Raw genomic sequence first — 25,864 nt, 5'->3', positions numbered from 1 at the left:
TACCCGATACCCATTTTGAATAGAAGCTAAATTTTGCGGTATTTTTCCGAAATATACTAAATTGTATATTTGATATATTTATATGGTACTACACTCAATCTGTGAGTAGTTTCCATAATTTGGGGCGTGGAGAAACGCGTTTACAAATTTAGCTTGAAGATTCTGATGGCTTTATTCTGTATTTCTCTCGCTATGCCATCAGTGGCAGGCGAGGAGGGGAGCTAAACTGGATTGCCACCTTTTGAGGTCAATATTAATGGATTAAAATGGCGTCCTTATAAAAATTATATGAGATTAATTTGTTCAACATTTTAATTTGTATCAAATTTTTAATCTTCATAATTTCTTTGGTGACATACAAATATTATATAATATTAATAATCTTCATTTACGATACAACTGCATGATAAAATTTTTGCAATTATGATTTTATTTTTGCTTCGAATAATTAAAATTGTTGCTAATACTGGGTAATCAACAGAAGATCTACAAGTAATTTTCTTGGTAGGTTGTGTAGAAGTTTCTTGTGCGTAGAATCAGTTGTTTAAAATTTTAAAATTCACATTAACAAGTTATTTTAATTTAATTTTCTACTTTTTAGTCTTTTCTAATAAATATTTGTAAAAAGAAACAAAAAATGGTAAAAATGCTTGCTATTTTTAATCATTTTTCGATTCCTATTCGATTTTTCGATTTTCAAGGAGCGGAAGTGGTCATACCAAAAATATAAAATATAAAACAAAAATGATATACGTAAAATTTGCAGATGGTATATATTCGGGATTATATTTAAGTCGGCACAATATATTCTTTTTAATTCAAATTCAAATTTTTTTTTAGAATTTTTAAGTTTGAAATCATTTTTGAAGATTGAAAAGTTCTTAAAGTTAGGAGTAGAAAGTAAAAGTTTATTTTGATGTAACTTTACTTTATCTCATATGTTATCGAACTGAAACTCTTAGAATATGCATCTGACAGTATTTTGGAAAAGCTTGGCAAATTTAACTCTAATAGAAACATAATAAGCATCATTTATTAATTCGTAAAACTAGCTTTTATGTTGCTTTTTCCCACATCTCTTTCTTAAACTTTTAAAAGAGTTAGTTAAGCTGGCAATTTGTTAACATCTTATTAAAAAGTTGTCTTAACAAGGGTGTTTAATCGTCGACGTTCCTAACTCTTCAGCTGTGTTTAAATATGCCTAGAATTTCAAGTCAATTTGCGTCGTCTTTTTGGCCTTTTTTAAGGGGTCAGCTGAGGAGCTGAACAGCACACAGTAGATAAATAAATGCTTAAGTATGCAGTCGTCAATCATTTCATTATCCTAGCTGCTCATTTTTCCTCAAGCAGCCGTAATATTTTCTAACCCAGTTGGCCGTTGCATGCCCCCAGACTTCGACTCCAACTCCGACTCCGACTTCGAAATGGTCATTCATCAGGCTCGTGTCTCGGGTGTGTCGTGTGTGTGTCGTGTGAGCAGTAGCATCAGCAGTGGATACAATATCTAACACACACACAATACGAAGACAAATGAAGATAAACACGAGTTTAATTTTATCAATTATTTTTGCAGGATGTGGCACAGTCGCTGTCTCAGTCTCAGTCTCTGTCGCAGTCGCAGTCGCTGCCGAAGAAGCGTGAGCAGTCCGGCAAATTGACACAAGCGGCAGTAACGACCCTGACAAAGGATAACAGCGACTCGCAGCTGTCCAAGGACGTTGTGGAAAGCGCAATGCCAAATGCTGCAGCAACAGCAGCAGCAACAGCGACAGCAACGGGGAGTCAAAAGCCAACAAATGATGATGAGCGCAGTGAAGCAACAACTGATGATGTTGCTGGCAACACGAAAAGTGGCGACACATGTTGCGCCAGCGAGGCGGGCGAATGTGAAGCAACAGTCAAAACAAACGACGAACAAGCGAGCAAAACAAAACGCAATAATGTGACTGGCAGTGCGGCGGCGTCTGCAAATGTTGCCGCAACATGTGCGGAGGGGCAATCAACCAGTTTGTTGCCAGCAACAAATGTTGCCAACATCGCTACCAGCAACAGCAACAACAACAAGTTGGACAACAACAGCAGCCAGTCTGGTAGCAACAACAACAACAACAACAACAGCAAGAGCGCTGGCAACGACAACGACAAAGACTCAACAACCATTGGAGCAACATTGGAGCTCGAGTTCAGTTGCAAGTCGGAACACACGGACAGCGCAACGCTGACGAACAGGTACGCGTATCCGTGAGATACTTTTTTGTGGACTGCCGCCACAAATCTATTATAACTGTGTATGTGTGTGTGTGTAGTGTATATAAGCGAGTCAAATGGCTTGGCTTGGCTTGGCTTTTCTGTTGACTTAATCTGTGACTCAAAACACTTGTTGTTTATTTTTGCGCGTTACGCGTAAATACATTGAATTTGCATCCGTGAGATACGCGCGATACGAGCGAGCTAAAAACCGCAAACAAAGTTAACCGCGCGACCCCAAACAGCGCGTGTGTCTCGCGCATTAATTAAACGTGTAATCCAAGAGAGAAGTTAAAAATAAATATACCAAAAGTGCCAGCAATCAATAATTAATGCACGGGCAATTGAAAGTGAAACTAAAACTAAAACTGCAACTGCAAATGCAACTGCAACTCAAAAGTGCAACTGCAACTATTGGCAGGCAATGCCAAAGACACTTGATTACAAAACTGGGTTCAGCCCACGTTGTAAAACTACGTTGAACCAGTTTAGAGTTGAAACTCGCTAAGAAGAAAGCCAGCAAAACTATTCTCTGTAATTTTACATTTTATTTCTATTATTTTATTTTTCTTTTTTTGCATAATTTTTACCCATTGTTAAAAGTTGTTCGCCTCTTGTGAATTGGCCAAATCATGCGGCCCATTGTGGCTGTCAGTTCAAGTGCAGCAAGCCCCAAACTTTTGGCTTTTGGCTATTCTTGGCCCATTGCCATGCCCCCAAAACCCCGAAACAAAACTGTTTCTCTCTCTCTGTGCACATGCAACTTGTGGCACGCGTAATTAACACTTTTGCACAACTCAACTCAAAAAGGTCAACTAAATATAAGTACATATAAAGCAAGGGATGCGACCTAATCGAATTGTATCACGCCTGGTCGCGTCTGGTGTTAAAGGCATTTTATATGCATATATGTTTAATTGTGGTCACATGAATAATAATAAATGTGCAGCAGCAAATTGCAGCTCAACAGCTCTAACAGTGCGTTAAATGCCGCTCAAATAACAGATGTTTATTTTTCGGTCATTCAAATTGCCTTTTTCCACATAAATTAATAGCGCATAGATTGCGCATTTCCACAAGAGTGAGAGTAGGGAATAGAGAATGTGTGTGTGCTTGTGTGTGTGCTTTTGGCGTCGAAACCGCAACCATAATTAATATAAGAGGCAGCTGTTTGTTAGATGCCTTTTATGGTAAATTTAGTGGAGATTCTTTCAGCCATAAATTAAATCAAATTCATATTTCACCAAAGCCAACTTTCCAATTAGACCAGCTTAAAGAAAATTTACACAATTTCCATAAATTTTGACATTTTTCAAACCATTTTAGCCAAGCGTGAGTAATGTTCTAGCTAGGCTTGCTCGACTAACAGTTACCCTGTTTAAAATGCTGCTGAGGTATTTTTGTTTATTCATAAGTTTTCTTTGAGTTTGCTTTGCTCTTTCGATCAATACAGAACATTTTTAAAATTCCAATAAATTTAAACTGCTTTAGAAAAAGACAATTTTGGCCAAGCCAGAGAATTGATTGGGCTTAAGGCATGCTCGACTAGCAATTACCCTGCATTAAAGGTTCATTTCATTGAGTTCTTTTCCTTTAGTTTTTATTTTTCTTTGCGCTCTCAATTAAAAAAAAAAAAAATTAAAAATTCTATTTATTTTTTTTATTATTGCAAAAGATGATTTGGGCAAAGTATGAGGAGTGAGCTGAAGTAATAAAAAAGCATGCTCGACTAGCAGTTACCCAGCCTTAAATTCATTTGAATTCTTTAATTCTACTTGATTTATAAAATTTCTGTAAGTTTTTGAGCTTTTGGACAAGACAATTTCGACAAAGTCGCCTCGATTAGAAATTGCCTTGCTTTCTATTGAGGTTTTTTATTTATAGACCGTTTATTTGTGTTTGCTTTGCACTCTCAATATATAAAGAAAGAAAATAAAGAAACTTAAAATTTCCATAAATTTGGCCATTTTTAGAACAAGTCAAGTTAACAAGACAAGTGAGAGATGAAGTGAAGTGTGAAGTGTTAAGAAATCATGCTCGACTAGCAGTTACCCTGCATTAAAGTATTTTAAGTTCTTTTCGTTTTTTTTTGTTTTTCTTTACGCTCTCAATAAATAAAGAAAAAGTTTAAAATTTCTATCAATTATTGCAAAAGTCTATTTTAATCTATTTGTAAGGAGTTTATTTGATTTACTTTAGTCTTTCAATAAATATAGAAAATTTACAAAATGGCCGTAAGGTTTTGAGCTTTTGGACAAGACAATTTCGACAAAGTCGTCTAGATTAGCAGTTACCTTGATATCTATTGTTTTCTATTTTATTTATAGGCCGTTTATTTGTGTTTGCTTTGAGCTCTCAATAAATAAAGCAAAAATTTAAAATTTCCATAAATTTTGCCATTTTATGAAACGGTTAAGTTAAAAAGACAAGTGAAAGATGATGTGAAGTGTAAAAAAAGCATGTTCGACTAGCAGTTACCCTGCTTACTATTATTTTGAGTTATTTTATTTATAGGCCGTTTATTTGTGTTTGCTTTGCACTCTCAATAAATAAAGAAAAACTTAAAATTTCCATAAATTTGGCCATTTTTAGAACAAGTCAAGTTAACAAGACAAGTGAAGTGCTAAGAAAGCATGCTCGACTAGCAGTTACCTTGCTTAATATTATGATATATTGTGTGCTTTTATTTATAGACCGTTTATTTGTGTTTGTTTAGCGCTGTTAATAAATAAAATAAAATTTTAAAATTTCCATACATTTTGCTTTTCCTAAAACAAGTCAAGTGAATAAGATAAGTGTGGGACGATCTGAAGTGTAAAGAAAGTATGATCGACTAGCAGCTACCCTGTCTTATATTGATTTGTTGTTTTCTGTCTATAAGTTAATTGATAAATTAAAACATTTCCGTAATTCAAAGCTTAAACAAGATGTGATTAGACATGAAAAGATCAGACTTAAGCTAAACTCGACTAGAAGTTACCCAGGCCTAGATTCTTTCAAGTAATTTTCATTTATTTACAATCTATTTATTATGTTTTCATTTAAGTGCTTTTCTGCTATTTATAATCAGTGTATTTCTTTTGTTTTGCTCCCTCTCTCAAAATGAATGCCTTAAATAATAATCCTTTCAACTTCACTTTGCTGTTAGTTTAGCGAAATTTGTTGCCGGAAGTGCTGCGCTGAAATTTCTTAGTTCGCTAACGACGAAAGTATTTTTGCATATTTTTCTTTCTTTGCAACTTTTCGGCTGCTGGCTGCTGCCGCTTCACTCAAATAAATTAATTTCGCCGAACCTGAGATTCGCTGAAAGCGACTCATAACGTATTAAAGATGTGCCAAAAGATTCGAAGGCTAAAATCAAATGAAAGCGGCAAAGTTGTGCGGACAGGCGGCGTTTTTGTGTGGAAGGCTGATTAATAATGCATCTACCACTGACTGCTACAATTTATGTTCGTGTTCGTGTTCGAGTCTCTCTCGGTGTCGTCCTCCAACACATTTCATATGCGCAGAGCATAAAAACTTGTCAGCGTCGTTCTAAGATATGGGTCATCGATTCAATGCCCATTAGCGTCAGGCATATGCAAAAAAACAAAAAAAGAAAAGAAGCAAGCTAGAAGACAAACCAAAACGACAAAAAAAAAAACAAAATCGCATAAAAGCACGCACAAGACATGTTGGCAGTTTGAATCTGTGGTTGAATCGCATGCTAAGCCCGCTTCTCCCCGAAAAGCGCAAAATCATTGGGCTGCCAATAATAATGGTGGGTGTGTGATATGCCTATGGGGGGAGGGTGTGTGTGTGTGTGGCCTAAACAGGAAAGGATGGCAAAAGTGCAAAAGCTTTAACAAGACACTTGCTGAGAGTGTCCCATTTGATTGAGAAGTGGCAACCAGACTCAAGCACACACACACACACACTCACACACATTGCCGACGGCGTCGCTCTCAATCTCAACCCCGACGAGCTGCTCATTAAGTGCCTAATGCAATGCGGTGATGCTGTGATGCCATGCTGTGGCGGGTGCGGTGGTGGTGTCACTTTTGCTGCTGCTGCTGATGGCTGAGCTCAGAGTGATTAATCGGTCGAACAGCGTGACCTGTCATTGGCACTCTGAACAATCTGTATACATGGATGGCCTCGCAGGAGGCATTATAATTATACGCTACCAATAATTGAAACGAAACTTTTCCCCGCGCACAAATGTATGCTACACATTTTTGTTTCGCCCATATGTGAAAGCTAACTCTGCGTAAATCCCAGCTAAGAATTTTTGAACAAGTCACCGCTCACTTTATAAGCTGCTTACGGCAAGTGCAAGGCAAATAGAACAAAATGAAAAGTCCTGAGCTTAAGTGGACAACATTTTGTGGCCTGCACACTTCAAGCTTAATCGCACTCTTTAAATACAAATAAATACGAATGGATAGCAGAGAAACCTGACTAATGTACGAGTATATATACATATATATATATCTGTATAGTATATAGAAAGCAGGAAAAGATGAGAGCGAGAGCGAGAAAGAAAAAAAAATAAAGCAGAATCATCAGCTTTGCGTACCTGACTCGTCTGTCACGTGCATTATAATACGAGTATAAGCGAAAAATGTGCTGAGAAGCACGTTTGGTAGCCAGAGAGAGAAAAGGAAATAAAAATAAAAATTAGGATTGCGGATGCTGGATGCTGCTCAGTGGGGGGAGGGGGTAAGGGGGGGAATGACAACGGGATGGAAAACAAAATACACACCGCGCAGAGCACGCAATTATAATTAAAGCATGCAAATAACATTAAATAAGCTGTCGCAAAACCGTATTTCGGTGGGTCAAACTTCTACCACCCATCCACACAACAAAAACAACTAAGAAAGCCACAGTCGCTGAGTGCGCTTGACTGTGAGATACCCGATAGCCATTTTCTTACAGTATATCAAATTAAGATACCGAATAAATACTTAAATTTATCCTTCACTTGACGATTAAGTACTACATTCAAAACAAGTTCGAATCCTACAGTCGAGTATACGGTATTATTCTTACAATATACCAAAATAAAATACCAAATAAATACTAAAATATACAAAAGGTTATTTTTGGTATATCGTTTTAGTACTACATTCAAAGCTAGTAAGAAAAATATATTTCTGTGTGCAGTATTATTCTTACAATATACCAAATTAATATACCGAAAAAATACTAAAATATACCCAAAGCTATAATTGCTATAAAGATATTCAAAACATGTAAGAAACTTATAGTCGCTTATGCGGCAGTATTCTTTCATTATACTAAATTAAAATCCTGAAAAAATACTAAACTATACCGAAATCTATATTTGGTCTAACCGATTTAATACTACTATGAAATCAAGTAAGTCGAGTATGTGGTATTATTCTGTGAGTGTACAAAATAAAAATAGCAAAAAAATACTAAAGTATACCGAAGTATATTTCGTACCACATACAAAATATTCCATTGCACAAAATATACCAGATTATTATATATACTAGCTTTTAAATCGTGCACAAAGTTATAATAACCTTCTAGCCTATGAATGTCAGGTATAACAACCAGTTGTCGATGTGTGTGTGTGTGTGTGTGTGTAGAAGTATGTATCCACTTGCTTTTCTTAATGATCTCTGTGTGCAACACGCACAAGGCCACTTGCGGTAAATTCCCAAGTCAAGTTCGGGGGCGTTAAGGATTATAAACGTTGGGCACGAATAACGAAACGTTTTTAATGACTAGCCAAAATCCTTGGGGATTCCTTATTTTTCCCTTCTTCTTCTTCTTCGGCTTCTACTTCTTATTCAGCCTATCAAATTTTTGAAAGCAACCATCACCACATCATCTGCACAACTTCTTCTGCTTCTTATTCGATTTCGTCTATCAATTGCAAAGTTGCTGCCAAAATTAAGCTTGCCAATGTTAATCAGAAATGTTAATGTGGCGTTAACATCGAGCTCTTGACGCTTCATGCTGCTCTCACCTGCAAAACAATCCCCTCAGGGATTTCTCATATTTTTAGCCACTCGAAATTTGATAGCTGCTGCTGATGCGGTTTTGTCAATTAATTTGCCGGCATATTGAATAGCTAGTCGAATTCGTAAAACCTTTATGCAAGTGAGCTCTTTATGACTTTGTTTGCAATATTTATTTTTTTTAGCATTCAGCAATTAATTACAATAGGTTGTGTGTTTATCAAATTTAAAGTGAACTCCTCAAAGATGTGTTTTAAAGTCTAGTTGACTTCCAAGCAAATTTGATAATTAAATTTATTTCCATTTTGCTATCACACATATTTGATTCAAAAGTGTGAATAATAAAAGCATAATTAAATAACAATTACATTTTTAACAGCTGCACGAAGTGATAAAATCTGTTGAACATGTTCAACATTTTAAATTTAAAAATTAATGACTTAATTAAATGACAAATTGTCTACAAAAAAGTTTGCACAAAGTGACAAAATCTCTTGAAAATTTAGCATTGTGTCTATGAAATAAATTTAAATAATCATCCCAAATTTTTATGAAAAACTTTTTACAAAAAAGTTTGCACATAGTGACAAAATCTCTTGAAAATTGTAAACTACAATATTGCATTGTGTTTATGAAAAAAAACATAATCTGAAATTGAAATGGTAAATTCTTTGCAAAAATAGTTGAATATGAAAGTTTCACATTTTAAACTGTAACTTCATAGCTTATTAAATTAATTTGTGTTGCATTTGAAAATAAATCAATTTTATTAATGACAAATTTTGAACAAAAATATGTTATAATAAGAATTATAACTGCATACATAAAAGTGAATCTCTTACAATCTTCTAAAGCATAATCAAATGACAATTTTAAAAGGCAAATTTCAGCTTATATTTGGTTGCATCTATCAAATAAATTTGTGTTCAAGCTGTAAGAAGAAGAATCGTAATTGAAACACAAATTCCCAACAAAAAAGTTTATTATAATGGCAAAATTTTGTTGAGAAACTCAAGCTGCAACTTTTCTGTTTATTAAAATTTATTTCTATTGCATCTGTCTTTCAAATTTAATTCAAGTAGCATATAATAATAAAATAAACTTGAACTTTAAATCTTATTGTTTGTTTAGTTTTTTCACCTTAAATCAAGATTTTCAATAAATTTGTTAATCTAAATTTGGTTCTCTTTGTGAACATATAATATTAAATGCCCATTTCTCAGAATATATGTAATTTCTTAATAACTAAACAAAATGCCAAAATCTCTTGGCAACTTTAAACTGCTATTCTTAAAGTTGATTAAATTCATTTGTATTGCATCCATCAAATAAATTGAATTCAATAATTTGTTTAAAATTTTTTAACTTCAATTGTTTAGTTTATTAACAAGTGTGTTAAATATATATGTAGGAATTTACATTATAATTGAATGACCGTTTCTCAAAACCAAATTATAATAGCATAATCGAATTATATAACCGCTATACAAAGTGCCAGCATGTTTGTTGTTTGTTAGATTCATAAATAAAAGCAACTTTTGTCATTTGAAAGTACTGATAATACTCAAGCAATATTTCAATTTGAACTACAAACTAGAAACTGTAATTACCCACTGCACTTGTGTATTGCTTAACAGCAATCTAAAATGTATTTAATCGGCACACAAAATTCCGTTGCAGCCATATGAAATATGACCTCAATATTGTCAGAAATGGTCTTAACCAATATTTTGGCCCCAGCAATCTGTTAAGCGTTTTCAGCAATTATCATAAGTGTATTGCACGTTTGCGATTTCTGGTAATCGATTGAAGCACAATTCTCTCCTTCTCATAAATACAACAACAACAACACACAAAATGTATGCATAAGATATCATTTAATTTGTGGGCAGAGAGATGAAATGATATGAATTGTGTGCTTGTGATTGACACAAAAGAGAGGAAAGAATAATATATCGAGTACAATGTGCCAAATGATAGATATCCATATGTAAATCAATTCACGTACATTCATTACATTTATTTTATTTCATTTTATTTCATTTCATTTCATTTGATTTTATTGTTACAGCAAAATTCCTTCCGATTGAAGGAGAGTCGATAGGTATTTTTCACAAGAAGAAAAATGAAGCAAATGTTGTTGTTCGGCTGCGTTTTTAATATAATTTTGGTAATCAATAATTTGCGGAAAATGTTTTTCCGCCTCGTTCCCTTCCCTTCAACCTGCTAGCGACGGCATTCAAAAGGCTCACACAAACACAAACACATACACACACACACACACACGGAGTGCGAATTATGCAATGGTATGAGTTGCGTCTGAATGTAAATCAATTTTTGTGCTTTCTGTTGCCTTTGCTGTTGCTGCCTTGTTGTTGTTGTTGTTGCTGCTGCTGCTGCTGCCATTTGTTGTATTCTATTTGCATTTCGATTTAAGCACTCGCAACAAGCAAACACACACATACATTCATACACACCAACACCAACACACACTCACATTCATGCAAAAAGCAGCGCATATGTATGTGTGTAAGCACTTAACCAGAACTTTCATAGCTCGAAAATCGGTGAAAACAAAATAGTAACGAGTTTTATTGTGGCTCTTGTTGTTGTTATTAGTATTGTTCATGTTGCTATACCCGTTACACATAACGTAGAAGGGTGTTATAAAGTTGTGCGTATATTCTTCAGAGACGATATAATCCGTATGTAACGGCCTACAGTCTGCATTATGTACTTATTACCATAAAATACAATTTCAAATGTAATGTGTAGTATATTTACATATCAAATGCATCTTTCAGTATATTTTACTACTATAATGTACAAGTTTAACTCTACGGTTTAAAGGTATTAGTATATTTTTATACCATTCGGTATATTTTAGGGTTTTTATTTGGGTTGATTTAGTATATTTTATGATCAACAAAATCCCATTTCAAATGTAATGTGTAGTATATCTATATACTAAAAGCAGCATTTAGTATTTTTTATTACTATAAAGTACAATTTTAAGTATACGATTGAAATGTATTAGTATATCTGTATACCAAATGCAGCATTCTGTGTAAATTTAGTATTTTTGGTATATTTATTCACTATATTTTAAGTATAATAGCGCACTAACGGATATCTCACAGTTGAGCACACTCCATTGTAGTTGTCTCACTTGTTTTTGTTGTTGTTACTATGAGCGCGCATTTCATTGTTTTTATGTATTTTGCGGTTTTCACTATTGTTAAATGTTCAGCAAAGCAAGGCAACAGCAGCAGCAGGAGCAAAAAGAATCCTATATAAATTCCCCTTTTGCAATTCCTTCCAAATACTCGCACACTCATATTCATATTCATACTGATGCTTGTATTCGCATTCGCTAAGCTGTACGTACACTGTACACTGTACGTATGAGTAATGTTTTGCTATAGTTTATTCATATCGCTGTTAAATAGCGTTTTGTTCTAAGCTTAATGTTCGGATGCCAAAGTTTTCAATTTGACTACAACAATCCAAAGCCAAAACTTTATCACAAAGTTCAACAAGAATAAAAACAACAACAATGCAATGCACACGTGTCGATGACATAAAACTTAACTTGCGAGTAGTTTTTCTGCACGGAAGCCAATGAAAGTGCTTTATTTGGTTTCAATTTCAACAAATTGTTTTTTTATAAGTTTGAAGCAAGAGTTCAAATGAGTTGAGAGTTGCCAAAGTTGAAGATTGTGCAAAAAAATATTGTTGGTATTAGTTGCTCTATGCTTTTGTTTTATAAAACTTGTAGCTAATTAGAATTCATTAACTATAGCCAATATTAAGTATACGTTTTATAAAAGTTTGACTGGGATTAAATGTTCTACGTTCTATAAAGCTTTTTAGTATCAAAAATAATTCCTGCCCAGTCAAACTATTTCATACAATTTTAAACGTTTAGGACAATGTTGCAAACATCTTCAAGAAATCATAAAAAAAATATCAACTATAATTTAAATTAAACAAAAATCTTCCCATAAAAACGATTTTGTAAAATTTAGAAAACCAATTTCTTCAAGAAATCGCATTAAACAAACAAATATAATTCACCTTAAAAATAAGGCATTGTCACAAAACTCTTAAAGAAATAAACACATACATTTAATATAATTCTGTCTAGTCAACCATAAATCTAAAAAACAATAAATACAATTTTAAATTAATCTTCATAATCAATCAGCTAACATTACCAATTTTATAATTGTTGATTTCTCTCTGTTGAATTATGCAACTATAATTCACTTTAAGCCAAACAACTTTATAAAATGTAGATCAACGTTGCAAATTTCTTCATATCTTCCTATCTCTTCATAGCTCATCATGTTTTACACAGTTATACATATTTAAAATTTAATAATCGTTTTTCTCCAACGAACGTTTAAAATAACAACAAAAAAAAACATTAAAAAAAACTTCTTTCCACTCAATCAAAATTAGAAAATTGTGTTCTCCTAAAACTATGTTGAAGAGGTCTCAAATAAAAAAATAAAAATTAACAACTACAATTAACTTTAAAAATAATTTTGCGCAGTTTATACTCGTAAATTTAACAGAATCTCGCAAACGTCTTCAAGAAATTGTCAAAAATTGACAACTTCAATTGACATTAAAAATAATTGTTCGCAGTCAATCAATTTTATAAAATTTAAAATCTTTGAAGACTGCGTTGCAAAGCTCTTTAAGAAATCATCAAGCTGTGCCTGTGCACAACAAAATAAGAGTTTGCTTTTCATATAGAATTTTGCATAATGAAATAGAATTTATAAGTGGAATACAAAATTACTGAGAGCATACCAGAAGAGCTTCCTCTTTCTCTCTCTTCTTCGCTCTCTCTCTTTCTATGTATCTCTAAAATATTTGTCAATGTGGGCGTCATTTAAAGCCTATTGCGGCTCATCATGAAATTGTTGGTTGACTTTAAGGCAATATTAATAATACGAAATCATTAAGCAAAGCAAATTGGAAGCTTACGACAATGCTGAGGAAATATTCGTAGTCGCAACTAATTGAAAAACAAGTTCAACAAAAAAAAAAACAAAATCACTTCATAAAGCAAAAATAGTAAAATAAAAATCGAGTGCTTCGCAGCGATAATAAATACGCGTAATTGCAGTTGAGTTTGTAATACGAAATCAGGGCCAAAAGCAGCAAAAGTCGAAAACGTATTTTGTAAGTTGCGTCAATTGTGGAGTTAACAATAGAGACGAAAATAAAGAAGTAAAATCGAGAGCAGTTAATTGAAAATAAGTCTACAAACCAAACCAAAACAAGAAAAAAAAAGATTGCACACAACCTTGAATACTCAAAGCGTACAATTGAGGAAAATTTGTTTTTGGCCAAGTTTTCAGTTGTACTTTTTTTGGCCAATTGCCTATGAAATGTGTTTGATTTTGAAGAGGTGAAACTTGTTTGTGCTATGGTCGCAAACTTAATTTGGTCTTGGTCATTGGCTTTCTGGCGGCATGCCGCGTTGCGTTCAGTGCCGTTTGGCCAGTAGCTGATGTTGCTGTTGCTGTTGCTGTGGCAGTTGCAGCAGTTGTTGCAACATCGCGTCGAGAGCGACTCGAAAGTGCAAGTTGAAATATGCAGGCAAATGCAATCGATTTATCCAAAGTCCTCTTCGCTCTCTGTCTCACTCGCTTTGTGGCTCGACAAGTGCTGCAAAAAAGACGAGAAAAATATTATTGAAAACCAGTTTCATATGCACTCTGCTGCTGCCGCTGCTGTTGCACTATTGTGTGTGGATGCCACCACATCTCTCAAATCTGCGGGCCGGCCCCTTATACAGTCTCTATTTAAGTGAGTCTGTGTGAGTGTGCTCGCTGGCATATTAGCGATTTTCATTTGAAGATATGTGGGAATAATGCACTCTTAAATGGAAAGTTTAATGCATTTTTTTTTGTATTTTTCTGTAGCATGTTGCCCATGAGGCAACATCAATACATGTTGCATACCATTGTTAAATGCTGTGGGCCAACAAAACATACGAAGGCTTTTCTTATGGCTTGTATACAATTTTTATTTTGATGCAGATTGGGCACCTGTTCAATGCCTTTTCTATACAGCAACAATAAGCTGCTTAAAGTGAAAGATAGAGGAGAGAGAAGAAAATCGTATATGCAAATGCAATTTGATAAAAAAAATATAGATGCAATACGCAAAATTCCAATTTGTTGGCTGTTCAAAATTTCGTTCAACGAAAATCTTTAGCTCTTTGAGACCGTTTTTTTTTCCAAGAGTTTTCACAACCCTTTTCATCTGACTTTTTGCGCTCATTAACGAAAGGTTTCAAATTACATAATAAACACAAAAACGAAAAGAAAACTGTTCAAGGAATTGGCAAAGAAAAGCAGAAGAAAAAACGACTTTAACTAAAGTCATTATCAAGCGCGAAAATGTTCAACTTACTTTTTGCTAATGAAGTAAATACTAAATGAAGTAAGCAGTATATACTATACTATATTCGTTAAGTGCCTATGCACAAAAGTCTAGTCTAAATACCATAATCTGGGATTACTTGGCACGATAGCTTTTAATCACACTAAAAGCAAAATGCGTGAGGAGGGAAGAGAGAAAGATTATGCCAAAGGGAACAACTCTTTAGCTGATAGTACAACTATGTCCTATATAGAGAGCCGAATGGACAGTCGAGACAGGCAACTGGACAGTCGAGACACAGATAAACAAGTCAGCAAAGCAAAATGAAAAGAAAGAAAAATTGAGAGACTGACAAGTTGCATTCCTCTGACTATTAGGAATGCATTTGTAATCAACTCACGCTGTTCAAGTATTTTCCAACATTTTTGTATATTTATTTTGCACAGACAGTGAAGTTTAGTGGAAGATACATCATCAAATAAGGCATAACCTGAGGATTGACTGAATTATTAATGCGTTGGCAAGCTCATGAAATGTTGATAAACTTTTTAATTACCTAATTAATTACATTACTGGCAAACAGCGTAACGACGTCTTCAGAAGCAAATATACGATATAGTATATACTTTATATTGCAGTATATACTTTATATACTATATCTGCAGATATACAACTAAATTGTGTGCTGCGCTTAGTATATGGCAAAGAGAGCGAAACTTGTCTCAAAACGCGTTCGCGTTGTATGCCCAAATAATTAACGCATGGCACTCGCAACGTAATCCTACTGCACACACACACACACACATACACTCAGTGGTGTGTGTGTGCCTGAGTTTGTGTACTTTACACTCATATTGCATTCAGTGTCAGGCATTTCCTGCTCAAGACCAGACTATCTGCACTTTCGCACAGTTTTTCCGCAATTTTCATCCTTTCACTTAGAAATAATTACTTTGGCACATGTGAATCTGCAAATTGATAAACGCTCCTCTCCATTCATGTATGCTCGCTAAATGATTATTTCCATTCATTTTTCTTGGAATTATGAATCGCTATTAAATGTTATTGACTTGACTTAAGTCAACTGTCGTTGACCAAGCATAAACAGGGTAATCGCTTCATCATCATTGTTGACATTAAATTGATCATAATACTTCGGCTAAATTGGCATTATTTCCATTAAATTATTATTATTTCTATGCTAATTTCTAGGCTATAACAGCTGTCGTGCTTTTAGTTATGGCTAGCAATCAAGTGAATGAAGTGAATAAAGTGTCACTAAAGTGTTGAGAGCTTATGAGTTATAAGCTAAATGTTGGCTTTGTCAATTTGCTCTAATTTGCAGACATTTAATTCCAATTAGTTGGCAATTTATTTCTTAGTTAGTTCTATTGAGAATGTTGCTGAAAGTGAAGAACTTTCTTTAAACATTCCCAATGGCGGTGAATACACAAATTCATAACTAATAAATTTGCTTTATTCTCATGTAAATTCCAAGTTCTTAAAAGCTCTTTACATGCGAGATGCAGTGAAATTCCTATGTAACATTTTTCTGCCCCCATGAAACTAATTCGCCCCCGTTTAAGTGCTGTAAAATGCGCAAATGAAAATCTAATAAATTAGGCTTACTTTCATGTAAATTTATACATTTTTCTCAAGAATTCTCAAATATTTTCTACACCTATTAAAAGTAAATCCCTTATAACATTCCTATTCCTTTATTAGATTCCTAAATCCTTTTTATTTTCTATAAAGATTTTATTTATGTTGAAGTCTCTTATCAAATTTTTCTACCATCCAAAAATGCATATTCCCAGTTTTTAGTTTTGTAAAATGCCCAAATTAACAGATTAAAAGATAACATTATTAGGTTCCTTAATTATTTGTATTATAATAATTGACCTCAAAGACTTTCTGCGTGCGTAATACAGTCACAGTCCTTTATAATATTATTCTGCCGCCCATTCAACTCATATACTCCGTTTTAAGTGCTGTGAAACACACAAATAAAATGTCAATAATTTAGCATTATTATAATGCACATAGATTAATTCTTTATAATATATAAGTATAGTCTTTTCAAACATTTTTTGCATTTTTCAAGGCTGAAAAATGCACAAATTATAAGGTAATAAATTAGCATTATTATCATGTAAATTCCTAAATTCCTTAAAGTATACTTTTGTATATATTTTAGTAACTTCAAATACTTTCTACATGCATTTAAAGTAACAGTCCCTTATAACATTTTTCACCCACCCATTCAACTTATATGCTCCGTTTTAAGTGTTGTAAAACACAAACATTAAATGCTAATAAATTAGCTTCATATCCTATATAGTACACATAAATTTTAGTATCTTCAAATACTTTCTACAAGCATTATAAAGTAACAGTCCCTTACAACATTTTTCACCCACCCATCCAACGCATATGCGGCATTTTAAGTGTTGTAAAACGCAAACATTAAATGCTAATAAATTAGCATTAGTTTCGTGTTCGCTTCTAAGATATTATTGCTCTGCAAAAAGCTGCGGGCAAGCGCTTAATGTTTGTAGCTACTCAATTGTAAAGCGCATGCAACAAATGGGGGAAGTCCCCTTAAAACATTTCTCAACTACTACACCCACACAGTGACAGTTAACACGCACAACAAGTGAGTGTACACTGTACAACGAAACAGCGAAACAAGAGTGGGACACAAAAATACTGGGCACAAGCATTATTCGCATAGGCCTCTGACAACCATAAATCATGTGCAGAACCGACAACTGAGAACACAAGAGTTGAAGAGTTGCGAGAGTTGCGGGAAAAGTCTATTTCGATGACTGAGGAAACTGTGGAAAAGTGTTTTAAAGTTGATCGGAATTGATAAAGTTGATTGTGATGGCGGCGACGGATGATGTTGTCGTCGTCGTCGTCGTCGTTGATGTCTGTCTCTATTCCGTATGTAGGTGGACACATATCGAGTAAACATTTGGTGTGGTCTAATTGAAAAAATGCTTCAATCACCAAACAATATTTTAACAACGACGTCCCCCCCCCTTTTAAAAATAACTAAAGAAACCAAATAGACAAAAAGACAGAGAATGAGAGTTGGTTTTTGGTTGCCCTCTGCAAAATGATGGATCGATTTGTGTACTCGTGTGTTCTTGCTTAGCCTGCCTGCCTGCCTGCTTGTTGTGATGCCCATCCATAACCATCACAGCAAGAGAGACATGAACAGAAAATGAGCCGGCAAAGACAATGCCACATACGAGACGATACGATACGGTATGAGTATGTGCCACATGTTGAAACTTTGTGAAACAACCATCAGTCCTGACTCGCACAAAATACAAAATACAAAATAAAAATGAAAAACAAAAGCTCATTCAAGCGCATTTATTTGCCTTAAACAAAATTACATTTATATTATAAGAGCACCCACGCACACTCTTGCAGAACATCAAATAAGCAAAGAGAGAAGGGCAGACGATGTGATGTGTGTGATGGAAAAGCAACAAATACAAACTTAATAACATATAATAACATTCAAGAGTGTACACGCTACACTCAAGCACGGAAATAAAGAAACAATCTTGAGTCAACAAATTTACAATAATTTTAGAATATGTTCTTTATTCAAGCAACCAAAAATGTTAAAAAGAAGGCTAAACTCCATTTTGTTTTCCCTTTATATTTTTAGAGTGTTTATTAATTGATATTGTTTATTTTTTACTTGTTGTAGGAGGTATTTAAGAAATGCTTCTGTATGGCTTTGGCTGACAATTGGTATATTTTGACCTCAGTGGTATACTTCGAGTGTAGTACTTCAACGATATACCAAATATGGTCCTAGGTATATCTTTGTATTTTTGTGGTATATTATTTAGTATATTTGATGAATGGTATCATAATTATGTAGTACTTCAACGATATACTACATATGATCTTTGGTATATTTTTTTATTTTTGTGGTATATTTTTTGGTATATTTGAAGAATGGTATTATAATTATGTAGTACTTCAACGATATACCAAATATGGCCCTAGGTATATCTTTGTAATTTTGTGGTATATTATTTAGTATATTTGATGAATGGTATTATAATTATGTAGTACTTCAACGATATACTACATATGACCTTTGGTATATTTTTGTATTTTTGTGGTATATTTTTTGGTATATTTGAAGAATGGTATTATAATTATATAGTACTTCAACGATATACACCATATGACCTTTGGTATATTTTTGTATTTTTGCGGTATATTATTTGGTATATTAGAAGAACCTTACCTTAATTATATGCCAAATGTGAGCTTCGGTATATTTTAGTGCTCTTGCGGTCTGTTATTTTGGTATATTATATGAATAATACCGCAGTTTTACTTTTACTAAAATGGTTATCTCCCAGTCGAGCACAATTAACTAGCTTTCTTACTTGTTTTTTATTATATTAATTCTTCAAGAGTTTACCTTAAATTTTTAAAGAAATTTCAACTTTCGCTCTTGTTTTAAGATTTTTGTGGTTAATTTTTCTCTATGCAGCACCTTTACATAACTTCACATTGAACTTGCGATGCATTTAAGCGGGTTTTAATAACTAATTAAATATGACAACATAATCGGATTAACTCCCCCAATGCACCACGGGTGCAATGTGCAATCCGAAACGCGATTTTAATTAATAGTCTTTGCGCATAATTATGCATATAATTAAAGCTCACTTAATTACTCGTTTGGCCCGCCAAAAAAACCTTTAAGGCATTAAATCCACATCTATGATGAGTAGTCAGAACCAAAAGCCAAAAAAAATATGTTCAAATGTCGCGGTGTCCAAAAATGGAAACTAGACACCGCTGAAGAATTTTCACCACAGCAACTGACAAAACAAGCTACCCAATAAGGCGAATAACTCGTGCGTCAACTCAAGAGCAACTGCTAACCGAGAGTTGAAATCAAACAACATCCAATTAGTGGCCGTAGGTGTTATGTATACGAACAAACTCTCAATAATCTTAAGCACTATTATATAGTACCAAATGAAGTTGTATAAAGCAAATGTAGTCTAAGTGTACCACGCACACTTTGCATTACATTATTTTTATCATTGTCAACTGCTGACCATCGAGAAAACCAGTTGCACCTACATACATTCATTCATTCAGATATTTTTGGCACTCACTGTTAACACAAAATGATGATTTCCTTTAGCCATAGTTGGCGGTTTTATTTTTTTCTTGGTTTTTGGTGACTCGTTTATCGTACTTCTTTTGAAGTGCCCTCTGCGCTGATTGCCTGGCACTCAGCGAGTGTATAAAAACCACTTGATCCATCTACTTTTGTATACATTTATTAACAAGACATCAAAAAAAGTTTTTATTCTTCGTAACCACAAAAGCGCACGACTGGAACAATAAAATTTCTATGCTTCACATTTGGATTTCTTCCTTCCAACTTGATTCAACTTTCGTTTCGCGAGTTGAAAAGGAATCAAAATGCGAAGCATCAGGCCAACAGCCTAACTTCAGTTACAGCTTCTTTAGTCGCTCTTTCCCTCCCTCTTCCCTCTACCCTCCTCCCTTCTCTGTCTGGTCGTTTTACCTCTTCGCCAGCCAAGCTTTACACTTCAGCGAATTTCGCTGAATGCTCATACGCTGCAGAGCCCACGCATTTGGGGGCGGGTACGGGGAGGTGGGTGTGGCACATCTGCAATTCTTACTTCTGAGGAATAACTGCTGCCAGCCGGCAAAATGTTGTCTGCGCCATGTTACCTAACTCACCACGCCATGCCATGCCACGCCCCCCTCTCTATCACAGCAGCCTCTTCATTCAGCATTTGTTGACTGCTCTTCTCTGCGTTTTCATTTTTTTTTCCGCAACTAAAAAAGGCTAAAACGTGCGGCTCACAGTGCGTGTCGAAAGTTTACGCACACGTGGCACTATTTATATTTGTTGCCAGACAACTTTAAGCTCTTAAATATTTTATAAATACTTTTATTTATTGGCTGACAACTTAAAGCTATCAAATATTTTAAATACTTACAAATGTTTAGTATGTTGAAAGCTGTATATTATCTTTTATGGAAATTCCAGCGTCCTTGCTTTTACTATTTGGGTTATGAGTAGATAGTTCAGTTGACAGGCCGAAACTCTATGTTTTCCATTTTCAAACTCTTAAAGAAATCAATTTCATGAAAAAATCATTAAAAAATAATGGTATGCTCTATGTATTACAGGCTACCTTTACTAAAAATTTCAGCCTCCTTGCACTTACTGTTAGGTCAGTGCTTTGATAGTTCTCTCATTCTCCGTTCTCTTACATTTTCTCTCAACTTTATCTTCAAGGATATAATAATGTTAAAAAATGATATTTATAAAAAACTTTTGGCCGTATTACCTTTTATCTTGCTTGAATATTGCAGCCTCTTCGCTATTACTATTTGGGTTATGAGTAGATAGTTCAGTTGACTCGTCAGAACATGTGGTTGTGCAATTTCAAACTATTGATCTTAAAGGTATAACAATATATAATAAATTTCACCAAAAAGGTATACAAAAAATACTTTGGGTAAACAAATTTGCAGCCTCCTAGCTCTTACTGTTTTAGCAGAGCATTGATAGTTATCTTTTTCATTCATCATTCTCTTAAATGCTAATTTAACTTTCTCTCCGAAAATATAACCACAAATAATGACATTTAACATATTTCAAACTTTTAATTCATTTATATAGTTTTAGAAGGTGTATTCCTATCTATCTTACTTGCAAATTGCAGCCTCCTAGCTCTTACCGTTTGGGGTGAGCGTTGACGTTCACTCGTCAAGGCAAATATCAAATTTAAAATGTAAATTCTTAAATAAAATTGCAATTTATTTAATGCAAACAAGGTAACAAATGGCCAATTAAGAGGAAACACCTTTCATTCGTAATTTTCATCAAAGGCAGACAAAAGCCAAAGCTAAAGATATCATCTTTAATTAATTAATTTTCCAAGAATTGCCTTTTGCTGAACAAGACAGTGAGTCGCATATATGTATGTTATATATATAGAGTATGAATATTTATGCACGTGACTGTAACATTTCGTTGTGCTAAAGTGGTTGAGTTGCTGTCTATACACACACACATATACACATACACACTCATAAATATGTGTGCGTAGTATGTCTGATTGTGGGTTGTGACAATGTCATTGACATTTCAGAGCCAAGTTGGTTTTTTCCACAGAAATTAATCATAGTATTTTCTCATTGTCAGTTGTTTTGGTCGCTGTTGTTGTTGTTGTTGTTGTTGCTGTGCTTGCATATTCAAAATATGTTTTCTTTACATCATAATATTTGCCAGCAGCCACAAAAGAGACAAAATGTTGTAAGCGATGAGCAACATCATCATTGCCCGCATAGCTAATGGACACCTACACACAGCACAACAGAGATCCCTCTCAATTATTTAGCACCTGACAGAGCGCAAAATGCCTCAGCGATGCCTGAGATGTGAGCTGTTTAGACGTTTTAGATGTGCTCGAGTGGTTAATGGTTAACTTGTAACTGGAAAACCGGTAACTGGTTATTTTTTGGTTGCGTTTCCAATCGCGAGGTCATGACTCTTTTTGGTCTACTTTAAGTTGCGATTGTGCCATAGAATTTAACTGTCATGATGTAGATTGTGAGTTCTCTTTTATGTGTGTGGGAGTGTGTTTGCTCTGTGTGTATTTCATTCTGTATTGTAAAAATGTTGGCCGCAGCTGAAAGGTATTAAATGCTCAACAAATAGGCTTAAAAAAGTTACACACATTGCGCATACGCCAGATTGTGCATGATGTGCAATCTATGCAGTTATACCCTGTAAAGCAAACGAGTAGAGTTGATTAACTCCTTTCTAATTGTGTAATTCCCACTGCTGTAATTCAATGAGTAACTAAACAGCGAGTCAAACTCGTGTTCTCTATGCTGTATTAGCTGCACTTTTTGAATAACCATTTAGGCTACATTGTATGCGCTGTCATGTGCACACTCCCTGTGTCCTCCCCCTCATCGCTCCCTTGGCGAGTTCCTGCAGGGTTTTCACACTTGAAGCCAATTCCCTGTCAAGCACTCTCTCGCAACATACAGTAACATGCCTTCACACTTTGCCAACTAGGCAGAAAGTGCAGAACTATGTTCTATGTTGTCGGCCATTGAACTGTCGCACAAATTGTTCAACTGCATTTTGTAGTTTAAATATTTAAAGGTAATTAACAACTGACAAGTTTTGTGCTCTTATTGCAGTGAGGGGCCTACACTGACTACAACTACAACAACTACTGTGAGACCAGACTACTCCTGCCTCGACTCGAGTGAGGCACAATCGGACGATAGTCATCTGACACGCGATTCAGTGACTCGAGAATCGCAGAACGACGAGCTCTCCTCCTCGACGCTTGATAAGCTCGATCTGAGCACTTTGCCGCTGCCCGCGTTGCCACCGAAGCGTCGTCGCACTCGATCTCGGGCCAGTCCGTCGAAGCATCGCTTGGAGAACAACAACAGTGGGGAACATGCTGCCGATGGTGGCGTGGATAAATCAGGCGCAGCTCAAGTGCAGCCACATCGCAGCAAGTCAAGGCAGCAGCAGCAACAGCAGCAGCGTGATACGTTGCAGGATACTGTCAAAGCAGAGCTATTAAACGACAACCACATAAATCAACAGCAGCAGCAACAACAACAACACCAACAGCAGCAACAACATCTTTCGGCATTCCAGCAATACGTTGCCAAGCGACGCGAAAGTCTTGAGGCATCGACGCGCAACTTCAACGAGAAGCTGGAGGCACGCAGAATGCTCTACCACATGGGTGGTAATGGAGCTGGCAATGCAACCGGAGCTGGGGCACCGCACTCAACGCCCTCCGATGTGCCCACCTATCTGTTCGGTGAGCACTTCTACGGCATGCCGGGGGCAATGCGCAAAGCCACCTCGCCGGCGGGCAACAAGGAAGAGATCTTCTTGAACAAATCCGGCTGGGTTCAGGTGAGCACTAAACTGAACAATGAGAACAAGAGTCGCCGCCTCAACTATGCCCATCAGAATGGCGGCGATTCACGCAGCGCCATTCGGGCCATGCAAATGGAGCAGCTGCGTCGTCAGGAGCTTGGACGTCAAGCGTTTGTCCATCAGCCCGCCAGCTTGTGCGAACGTGAACCCAAGTTTGTGGGCTCAAAGGTGGAAGAGCTCATTCAACGCAATGAGGCACGCTTGAGTGGCATGTCATCGCGTGATCCCGCGTTGCGTCCTGGCTATCGAATTCTCGATCCGCAGCTGGCGAGCATATTGAATGAGCGTCCCGGGTTTTTGCCCGTCAAGAGTCCCAACGATCTGGAATCACCGCCACCCATTACGCCCATACTGTCGCCTCCGCCCGCTTTCCAGGACAACAGCAGCAACAGCAGTCGACCCCCGAGACATCCTGAAAGACGTAAGGTCACCCGGCAATCGCATACGCTGCTGCAGCAGCCACGGGTGTTGCAACCACCACCGCCACAGCAACAGCCACAGCATCATCATCAGCAGCAGCAACAGATTCCGCAACAATTGCCACACAAACCCCAGGGCATGGTCTTCTCCCGCAGCTTTGAGTACGACACGCGACGTCCGGCGGCCAGCAACAGCTATGTGGAGACTTTTTCGAGGAGCTTCGATGGCAATCTCTCAGAGCGTCCATCGGTGATGCCTTCGCTCGCTGTGCAACGCGAACGTTCGCTCAACTTTAGCACGCTGACCGGCAACTCACCGAACTACTTGACCAAACGCGAGGGCAGCGGCACAATACCTCCAGCAGGTGGCGGAGGAATAGGAGGCGGATCAATTGCTGCTCCAGCTGGCAGCAATCGTTCGTTGCGCAGTCGCGACAATTCACCAAAGTATCTGCAGCCACAGACCACAGCCTATCTGAATGCATCGGTGAAGGAGGCGCCGCCCGCCTACAGCGTCGCGAGTGTCGCCAATTTGGCCAAGTATTCGCCACGGTCGCGACACGATCGCACCTTTGAGCGTTCCAAGAGTCACAATGTAATTGGACGTTCGCGGAAATCGCAATTCAGTCGCCTGGGCAACAACGGTGGCACAGCTGCTGCCGCGCCGCTGCCCGTTGCCCTCGGCATGTCGCGCTTCCGCAGCCTCGATACTACCATCAACAACCGGCTCAACTCGTGCGACAGCGGTGCGCGTTCAGGTGAGTTATGCCAGTCAAATAAATATGGCTGGGAAAGCTAACTAAGAGTTTGTTAGACTAGGAAATACTTGCTGAATAAAGTTAAGGGAAACTGTATCATTTATTAGGAATCCTTTACGTCAATGCATATTTTTGTACCCGATAAAGATCAAATAAAAATTGTAAAAGTTATTTAAGAAATTCTTTTGATGCATACTTACATACTAGGAGTCTTAGTTGCTTTGGCTGACAATCTGGTATATTTTAGTAATCTATAGTATATTTTGAATATAATACTATATCAGCCTTTGATATAATTTTGTATTTTTGCGGCATATTTGTAGTATATATGGGTCGCAGGTATCTCATAATCGAGCACACTCGACTTCTCCACGATATCACATGAACTAGACCTTTATGCTCAATTTCTTAATATTTATTTATAATGTCAAAATATATATTTCAATTCCAATTATAATAAATCAAGTTGAAATTCATAGTCTTCAAACCAAATTCTTTAATAGATTCCAGGTTGAACTATCTAATTTTAATGAAATAATTATAATTTGGTATTATTATTTTCGGTTAATTCTAGTCTTGAAATTTCATACCTTATTTTTATTTCTATTTTTTTTTTTTTTTTTTTTGGTGTAAAAGTTAGGAAATTATGTAATTATTAAGTTATGTAAAATTATGTTTTGTTTGCCTAATTTTATAACTTTAAGTATTACTCAGATATAACACTCAGATATAAATAAGCTTTTATATAGACATCCTGAAAAGCAGTTCCAAATAGTAGATGTTGATCGAAAAGATGCTTATTTATTTTTGTTAGCTAGAGTAACTATGTTGAATATTCTCATCTTTTCTTCCTGATAATGAATACATTCATAGACAAATTACTTGAGTAACTTTCCTTTGAGTAACTTTCACCTCACTGCATTAGTATACCCCTTTTGACCAAAAGGTTACCGGGCATAAAAAAGCTTCTCCAGCTGACATTGTTTGTCCTCGTCGTATCTTTCCGCTTGCCAAGACTCAAGTCGAGTTGAGACTTGT

General features: G+C 35.8%; 1 protein-coding gene across 4 annotated transcripts in view; it reads left to right on the top strand.

Annotated features, from left to right (window-relative positions):
• The window catches only part of LOC132792389 (uro-adherence factor A), a 75,770-nt gene that overhangs the window by 10,883 nt on the left and 39,023 nt on the right, over positions 1–25,864 (top strand). For all 4 annotated transcript variants that reach the window (XR_009632999.1, XM_060801736.1, XM_060801735.1 and 1 more), the window contains 2 exons: positions 1,574–2,229; positions 22,884–24,826. Coding sequence is in view for 3 of the 4 variants with exons in the window: in XM_060801736.1 (XP_060657719.1) it covers positions 1,574–2,229; positions 22,884–24,826 (2,599 nt within the window). In the remaining variant the exon portion in view is untranslated. The remainder of the gene's footprint in view (positions 1–1,573; positions 2,230–22,883; positions 24,827–25,864) is intronic.

Source organism: Drosophila nasuta, chromosome 3 (genome assembly GCF_023558535.2).
Source record: "Drosophila nasuta strain 15112-1781.00 chromosome 3, ASM2355853v1, whole genome shotgun sequence".
NCBI lineage: Eukaryota > Metazoa > Arthropoda > Insecta > Diptera > Drosophilidae > Drosophila > Drosophila nasuta.
This window is presented reverse-complemented; position numbering and strand designations above follow the sequence as displayed.